The 9,509-nt window shown below is 32.0% G+C and overlaps 1 protein-coding gene across 1 annotated transcript in view; it reads left to right on the plus strand.

Annotated features, from left to right (window-relative positions):
- Nucleotides 1-4,154, plus strand: part of LOC105134545 (uncharacterized) — an 11,128-nt gene extending 6,974 nt beyond the window's left edge. The window contains exons 2-6 of the mRNA XM_011038998.1: nt 1,750-1,974; nt 2,142-2,211; nt 2,880-2,965; nt 3,059-3,256; nt 3,501-4,154. Of these exons, the coding sequence (XP_011037300.1) occupies nt 1,750-1,974; nt 2,142-2,211; nt 2,880-2,965; nt 3,059-3,256; nt 3,501-3,840 (919 nt within the window). The 3' untranslated portion in view covers nt 3,841-4,154. The remainder of the gene's footprint in view (nt 1-1,749; nt 1,975-2,141; nt 2,212-2,879; nt 2,966-3,058; nt 3,257-3,500) is intronic.
- Nucleotides 4,155-9,509: the final 5,355 nt, after the last annotated feature.

Consider the following 9,509-nt stretch of genomic DNA (forward strand, 5'->3'; position numbering starts at 1 on the left):
AAATCATCAATATTAATATATATTTTTAAAAATTATTTTATAACTTTAATTTTAAAAGTTTTTTTAACCAAACACATTAAATTACTTTTTTTTCAACTTCAATTTCAACCAAACATTTATTTTTTCAAACCAACCCCAGCTAAAAATACTTTTTATAAAACAACTTTTTTCAAACCACAACCACAATATCTACCGCAACACCAAACACACTCGAAGTGGTGTCGCGTCTGTCAACAAATAATATACGGTGTGACTCATATGACTTCCCTTTCTCTCTCTCATCTTTTGTGAAAAGTACACAAGTTTTTTTTTTATATGTTTTTTTATATGATGTGATTTTTATTCCTTTTATTTTCATTTATTTGTTCTTCTATCTTTTGTTGGTTAGTTTATGTTTTTAATTTTGTTCTTGTCATTTGATTTGATTTAGTTTTTATTTTAAATTTAAATTTTTATTTTTATTTTTTATCTATTTAATTTTTATATCTTATGTAAATTAGTTTTTTTTTTCTAATTTCATCTTTCATTATTTATTTTCATTTATTTTTTATTTTAAAATTTATCCTTATTTTTTATTTTTAGTATTTTCCTTGTTCAATTTAGTTTTTATTTTAGTTCATCAACATTAGATATAAAAATTTAATTTGAACTCAATGATACACATGTGTGTATTATTTTATAGTTTAATAATTGGACACACATGCACTCTTCAAATTTATATAGTAGTTAATTAATATTTTAGTTAATAATAAATAGTGGTTAGATAATAGATATCCATATGGATAAACAAATTCATTCTTTAATATTACGGGTAAAAATTTAATATGAATTTGATAGATATCAACCTGAATGAGCCATTATTTTTTTTCATAATTATATTACATAATAGATAATAGATAATGTATGAATATTATCAAAAAGTCTTTGAAATCCACTAAACTTAACATGAAATATATATATTTATATTATATAGATACATTTGTTGAATATTTTTATTTTCTTAATGTGATATGATATATAATTTTATAATTTAAAAAACACACACTTCAAATATATGTAATTTTTTTATTGAAAAATAAATAATAGCCCAAGGATTGATACCTGTGTGAATGTCTTAAATCCAATTGATAGTTTATAGATGTTTATATTTTTTATTGGGTAGGTAACATGTAAAGTATAAATATCAAGAAATTTAACATGTAGGTAGTTATTGCCATCCATACTTTTGATTTTAATTTATTTTTGTGTCAAATTTTATTTATTTTTTTATTGTTTTTTATTTTGTTTTGATTTTTTTTATTGTTTTTTTTCTCTTCAAATTTTATTCATTATTTTTTTAGGTTTATTTTCAACGAGATTAATCACGAGTTTTAAATACTAACACATGCTAATCTCCTTTTTATTTGGTTCTTTATTATTGTTTTCATTATTATCATTAATCACAAGGTTTATTTTCAACGAGATTAAATACTAACACATGATAACTAGAGTTTGATTTTAATTTTTTTTTCATTTTTTTTATCTAATTATCTCAATTATATATGGTCCCAAGGTTAACCCAAATATCTATGAATTGGAGCTTTAGAAATTGTTTGCCAACGGTCCCAGCCCTTGTTCCCCTTCCTACTGTTTGCCATCGCAAAACTTTCTATTGTAATGTGGTTTTATCAGCTTGGGTGTTTTACCAGCAGCAGTGACAAATGCACAGTATAATAGGCAAAAAGTTTGAATTGTTCTTTTGCCGTGCAGGATTTTTTTAACTCTTGAAAGTAAGCTTGTTTTAAATTGTTTTCAGAGTGCTGGAATGCAATTTCCTCAGAGGCCTCGTGAAAGACCATCAAGCGAAAGACCATCAAATAATCAGACTGCCCAAGGAAATAAGAAAATTACACTCAATGGGGAACTTGCTGCCTCTAGACATGGAATGGTTGCTCAGCCAGCACCAGTGGAGCCTCAAGTTGTTCCGGAATCCAGGTATAGTTTGCTAATTCAATCCTTTGTTTGTATTGAGGTATGTTGCATCATGCACTGATCTTAAGGTAGGCTAGGTGCTAGTTTCTATCATTCACGCACTGAAGAGAAGGTTTCATTGTTTGCCTGCAAAAGAATAACCATTTTTAATCTGCATTTATTGTACGCAGTATTATTCAGAAGGCTAGTAATGCTCTGGAGGTTTTGAAAGAAGTCCTTCATGCTGTTGATTCTCAAAATGTACTTTTCTTTCCTGCAATTTTGAGTTTGGTCTTGGAATGCTTTTCTGCTTATTTGTATCAATCACATTTCCATGTCTCTCATGATCCTACTTAAATTCATATTGGATCAACTTCCATATTTGATTTCTTTTTTGGGCTTGAACCTTTTAAACACAAAACTACTAATTTTTCTGCAGTATGTGATTATTATACTGTGGTATTTCCAACCATTCTGCTTGATTGTTTCAATTCTCAACAACATCCTCTATTACATGATGTAAAAGATCCTTTCCTTTTTGCAGGGCTTGACATTAAAGTGCGTTGTGTTTTTCTTGTTTGTGCATAAAAATATACTTCATATGAACTTATAATTTGATGCAAGCAGGCAATTTAATATGGTGACCCCAACTAGTTTGGGATTAAAGTGTGGTTGTTAATGGTAAAAATGCTGGCATGTTAACATCATCTGTTTTGCTTCAATGCCAAATTTTGCTGTGACATAATATTTCCTGTTGTTACAAGGCTATAGCTTACAATACAGAAGTAAATTGCACGTACAATTTTGGATGGTTGACATTTATCAATTGCTTATTGCTTGATTCCTTTTTCTTTTTTTTATCGTGAACTGCATTAGTGAATTATGAGTTAGCATTTCTTATTCTACTCTTTGTGACATTTTTCTTTCAGGGAGCAAAGAACGAGTTTACTCTTGATCTCGTGGAACAATGTTCTTTCCAAAAGCAGAGAGTAATGCATCTTGTGATGACTTCTAGGTAGGGCTGCTTTGTGGTCAATATGACAGATTTTATTATTAGCCAGACTTGTAATTGCTCTTGAATTGATTCTCTTTCTCTCTCTGGGGTCAGGGATGAGAAGCTGGTCTCTCGATCTATTGAATTGAATGAGCAGCTACAGCAAGTTCTGGCAAGACATGACGCCCTTCTTTCTGGGAGATATACAGTTTCAGATAGGAATACCTTTTCCAATATAACTACCACAGCCCCAAATCATTTTAATCATGAAGAATCAGAGGAAGAGGAGGAGCCTGAACAGCTTTTCCGAAGGTATGTTCATGTCATCTTCATTAGGGCTAGGCTTGTATTTGGTGAAAATAATTGGCATGTATCATTTGAGCATGCAAATTTTCTCTTCCGAGAACTTATAGTTGCAAATCTGGTCAATATCCAATCCACTTTTGCAAGGAGTTAATGCTGTATGCATCTTTAAGCATGTTACATTATATTTAACTTCCAAAACTACATATATTTATTCCTGTTCATATTGCCATATCCATGCAAAACTTGGCAGGTTAAGAAAAGGAAAGGCCTGTGCAAGACCTGAAGATGAAGGCAACTTAGAAGAGCATCTCCCTTTGGGCATAATTGGATCGACCATTCCAGTAGAAAGGCTGAACCGTCCACTTATACGGCCACTTCCTTCAGAGCAGCCACAAGAACCCAGTGCACACCCTGCAGCTGTTGTAATTCCACCGCCACCTGCAAAACACATTCAAAGGGAGAAATTCTTTCAGGAAAAGAAGGTTGATGGTTCTGATGTGGATAGCCACATGAGGGGTCTTTCATTACACAGTCGCAATGCCAGCAGTTCCCATGGTGGAAGCATAGATTTTGGTGTGACTATGCACTAGAGAGATAGATGTTCACTTAAACTTATGGTTTTTCATCAGTGTATTTAGTGATTTATGTTAAGGTGGTTTCCCATGCACTGTTTATGAGGGTGGTTTTTATTGTTAGTCAGGTACTAGTGGGTATAGGAAGGTTACAGATGCAGAATTTGTCATACTCTCTCATTTGACTTCACATTTATTTAAGTTTTACTTATGTTCCTGAAGAGTTCTACCTAAGTTCGCACTTTTAAGCAAGCTGGAACACTGTTTCTCTCATGGGAGGGGTTTGTATACAGGAGGTTTTTCTATATGTTATTCCTTATCGGTTACTATCATTTTATATGAGATATAGCTCATAGGCAATAACTAGTTCCCATGGTGCATGTTTGAAAAACAATCCCTGTGAAGTGTCTGGAGACTCCTGTCTTCTGAAAAGTCATTTCTGCAGATTGATCGAATCTGAAACCCTTTGGAATGAGTCATTCCGTCTATGAAAGAAGCCACTGTCTTGTAACCAGCCGCTAGCTCCCAACATCTCCATAACGAAGTAGCGATCATGCCTTTTGACACTTCCTCGTATATCAGTTCCATCTCCCAAACTAATCTTCTCATCTCATTCCTCTCCCTCCACCGAGTGAAGCCCCTCCTGAAGCAGTGGGCAGCCACCTTGGGTAAAGCTGCATTTGACTCTATCCGGCTATACATCCCTCAAGTACTCGGTGGCCTGAAAAACCATGTCTCACCCGCCCTGTTCTTGCTATCACAACTTCCACCATCAGCATCACTTACGACACATCTATCCCAGCTTATTGTACTTCACTGCTGGTGCTTCTGGTTTTGCCGCATTCCTCTACTTGCCACCATCCATAAAATTGATGAGTTTTAAAAAATTAAGTAATAAATGAAGATTAAAATATTTAACATCGCAATACGGGTAATTTATGTTGTTATGTTTAATGAATTTTTTTGTCAAAATAAATTTATAATGTAAAAACATATAAAAATTATAATAGAAACTGACACATATAAAATTCAATGAATAAAAAAAAAATACAAGGTTGCACATATAAAAATTAATATAATTAAAAAAACAAATTTAATCTATATAAAATTAAAAAAAAATTATAGTTGACCATTCCTATCTCTTTAAAAATTAAACACATCCAATATCATTAAAATGTCACCACAAACTAATAAAACATAAACCTAAAATTTATTTTAAAAATATATCAACTAATGGATCATCATAATCATATGACACGTGATTTGTTTATTTCCAAAATTCAGTCACTATAGTGCTTGAAAAAACAAGAAACTTTGTTTTTTAACCCAAAACTTAATCTTTTATCTATTTTAACTTAGAATACTCAGGAGACACTCTATGAGCTTTGATAAATCAATCCATGGCCACGAGAACATAAAAAATCATTCTAAAACCCAAAATCCACTCGAAATGAAAAACTTTCTAAGTTTAAATCTAATTTTTAGATGTTTTCAAGGTAAAAAAAAAATCTAATCTACTTTTTTCGTCATATGAAACCATTTGACACAAAAAATAACTTTTTGACGGTTGAATTCTCCGCCAACATACACTTTCTCTCTCTAAGCTATAATTCAGCAAGCTCTTCTCTCTTCTCCAACCAAAAAGTTTTAAAAAATAATTAAAATGGAGTTTGGTATCACAATTTAATTTTGTAAAAGTCTAGGGATCAATAACCCAATAAATAAAAAAGATGGGGGACTCAAATGAATTTTTGACAGAAAATTTCAAGCTACCACCTATCTTTCTTGCATTTTTCACTTCGATCTCATTTATTTCAATTCATCCATTCCTTAAAAAAAAAACAACTTCTAATTGGGTTTTAATCTGGTTTTAATAGGGCTTAATTGTGTAAAAAATAAGTTTAAGTTTCTATTTATTTGGTGGAATGTAATTTTTTTTTTTTTATGAAAAGTGATTTCCTTGAAACATAAATTCCTAAAAAGTAAATTATTTTCTAATGTTTGATAGTATCATGAAAAATAATTTAGAAAACATTTTCTAGTGTTTAGCTATGTCATGAAAAATGAGTTGTAAAAATAACCTATTAATATTTTTTAAAAGTTTATTAAAATAATGAGTAGCAAATCTTACAAACTAAAAAGTTGAATGAAAATGAAAATAAAAAAAGAATTAATTTTATAAATGATCCCAAATAAAATAAATAACAATAAAATTATTAAAGATCAAATTTAACAGATAAAAAAGTTAAAAGATGATGAAATAAAAAATAATTATAATATTATAAATTATTTCAAATAAAATAAATAACAATAAAAAGAATAAAGATCAAATTTAATAGATAAAAAATTTCAATTAAAAAATAATAAGAGAAAAAAATAACAATTATGAAAATAAAAATCAAAATTGATATAAAAATTAAATTTTATGATGTAAAATTGAAAAATAAAATTCAAAACAAAATATATAGCAATCAAAAGTTTGAGAATCAAATTTGATATAATAAGTAAATAATATGACATTTCTAAATTTTTCATAATTTATAAAAGGTATTTTCTACTTAAAATATTTTTTTTTCTAAAAATTAAGCTAATTTTTTCTTTAATTAAAAAATAATTTTATTAATCACCTCTTTTAATAATAAATACATTTTTTTTTTCGATCACTTCGCTATATTGATACTAAGAACAAAAGTGATTTGTTTTTTTTAAATTGCGAGTGAAGAGTGTTTTCGTGAACAATAAAAGCAACTCCTGTGTTAGTTCTATGTATAAAATAATGTATAACGTATAATTTCCTCTCATCATCTGAGGCTCCACGCCTAAAGAAGTATTGAACATGACCTAGCTAGCAGCTCTCTCTGCTCTGTGTTTGCTACACGCCATTCTTCAAACATTGCTCTCTCCATGAAAAACTAGTCTCGATTCGGTGTTGTCAATGGTTGCCTTGTCTTCTACTCAAATTAGCACCTTGAGCCCAGAAGCACCTGAGTTCTTTCCTCACAATTACCTAATTAACCTGCAAAACATTGTTGCACCTTCACATAATGTTGTTAACTATAGTCACCAATATCTGCCAAATTCACCAATCTTTTCAGCAACAAATCGAAACACATCTTCTTATTACTAATCTACTTCAGGACCATCTCATTCTCATCCTTATCCTTATAAAACTGACACTGATCATGAACATCCTAGCAATGCACAATGTGGTATATCACACAACCATGATCTCGTGGTCTCTAGAGTATTAACCAAGCCAAGCCCTCTTTTGGCACTGTCTGTGCAAACGCAAATGGTGCAATCCCAAGATGAGCCCAAAGCCGCGGAGATGCAACAGGTGGTGACTGCAAGTGTTGGCGCAGGAAGCAAAAAGAGAGGGGACTGTAGCAGATATCATGGTTCTTTTAATGGGAGAGAAGGTATAGAGGGCATGAAAAGAAACACGCCAAGAAGGAATATTTCAGAGCCAAGTCTAATGGAAGTGGTAGAAATCGCGAGAGACACTATCCTTATACAGGAAGAAATGTGAGGTCTTGTGGGGGTGCTAATTCTAGGAAGAAGCATCCTGTGTTCCCTGTGTTGCCTGATGGCCAAGATACCACAGTCATGATCAGGAACATTCCCAATAGATACACGTATCTGGTTCTTCATATCGCTCTCTCTCTTTCTCCTCTTGTGTCTATGACTGTAGAGGGGTTCTTCAGTGGCGCTTCTCTTTTAGGTTTAATCAAGAAGTATTGTGAATTTGTATCAACACTAACCCTGTTCAAAATTAGTCATGATATTATCTTTTTTTTTGCTGCAATAGCATTTGTAGTTCGTCATTTATAATCGCTCCAACATTGCTTCTAATACGTCCACTTGTTCCACTTCTTTTCTTGCAGCCGTGAAATGTTAATGGAATTTCTTGACAGTCATTGCATAATGGAGAATGAAAAAGCAAAGCTTCAAAACTATGACTCTATCAAGGAGACAATTGTGTCAGCTTTTGATTTTCTTTATCTGCCTGTTGACTTTGAGTACGTTGCTTTTATGCATTTGATCTTCAATTTTCCGCGGCTTTTTGTCCAGCTGAATTATTTATCGTTGGGTTTGGTTGAGATCACTCACATCTGTATTAGTTCACAAAAGCCAAAAATTATTGGCTCTACACAAACAAGTTTTGATGTGGTGCAGAAGAGGGTCCAACAAAGGTTATGTATTTGTTAACTAGTTCACAGCTACAAGAGGTGCGTGGAAGTTTAGCCTTCCCGCCAAAAATCAGGCATGGGATGTTTTCCAGTCCAACAAGATACGTGAAATAGCCTGTGCTAGGATCCAGGTATGGTGATCATTAGTCATTAGTGTCATCTTGAAAGGCGGCACTTACATAAACTCCCGTCTCTCATATGAACTTTTCATGGGTTTGATTTGAAAATATGACTATATCAGGGCAAGGAGCAGCTAGTGACACGTTTTGAGAAATCAACTTTTGAATGCGACTCCGATGAGTATTTACCGGCATGCTACAGCCCAGGCAGGGATGGTTCAAGGGCAATGGTGGAACAAAGGACAGTAGGTAGACGTATTGGTGGCAAAATCTACCTATGCCTACTAGATCTGGTGGCCAGGATGTGACAAGATTTATGTGCTTACGTCATTGTCATTTCGTGGCCATCAATCTCAAGCTGCTAGTGCTAGTTTTGTTACTGATTCAGCTCAGTTTCGGTTCCTGTTTAATTAGTTCTGTCGGGGTTTGTATGTTTGTTACCTTCTTTGACCAGATGAATGCATTAGGCTTAGGTTAGGGAAGGGTCACTGTGCAGCCTCTAGACATGCTAGGAGGCTGTGATGGATGCTAGGCTCGAGAGAGAGGGGACCTGGTCACCTTTCCAGGGCGTGGAAGGGAAGGCGTTGAGGTCCACCTTGCATATGGGCATAATTTTTATTTTATTTTATTTATTTATACGACAATTTTTTTCCTTCTACATATTATCTACCAATAAAATATTTGTTTCAAATGATATTATCCAGTTTAAAAATATTTTTTCCAAAAAATTAATAGAGTACTTGATAATTTTAAGAACATCAATTTGTCCTTTTAACATTTTTTAATAATTACAAAACAACAGTCTAATAACATTTTGATTAAATCTAGCAATTACCCTGTAATTTTACTAAAAATGAAGGGTAATGTAGTCTATCAGTATAATTTATAATGAATGTTGATCGAGAATAACATTACCCTATTGTTCAAGGCTAAGATTTAACTTTAAAAAAAAATACTAATACGAGAGTAATCACTATCCCGCAAAAAACAAGCCCTAACACACATAAATTTCATAAGTAAATTTTAACTGTGATCTGTCAAGCAAAGGGAAAAAGGGTGAAAAAAGCAAGGATTGTTTCTCACCTCTTTTTCTCTACTAAATACATACAGATCTTTTAAAAATTGTAAAGAGTATCTTCTACATTGAGTCATGATCTGAATGATTAACTCTAAGCTATTTATTATATATATTTTGTACATGCTTTCTTGGGTTAATCAAGCTATCATAGTTATATTTGTATAAATTATACCTATTTATTTTTTCTGATCCAATATTTTTTGATAAATATATAAAAATATTTTGATAAAATCTTGATTCATCAAGAAGATTTTGCATATCATTCATGTTTATTTGAGATGGTTTGCATGATGGATGAAA

The sequence above is a fragment of the Populus euphratica genome, unplaced genomic scaffold (assembly GCF_000495115.2).
Source record: "Populus euphratica unplaced genomic scaffold, PopEup_1.0 scaffold104.1, whole genome shotgun sequence".
Classification (NCBI taxonomy): domain Eukaryota; kingdom Viridiplantae; phylum Streptophyta; class Magnoliopsida; order Malpighiales; family Salicaceae; genus Populus; species Populus euphratica.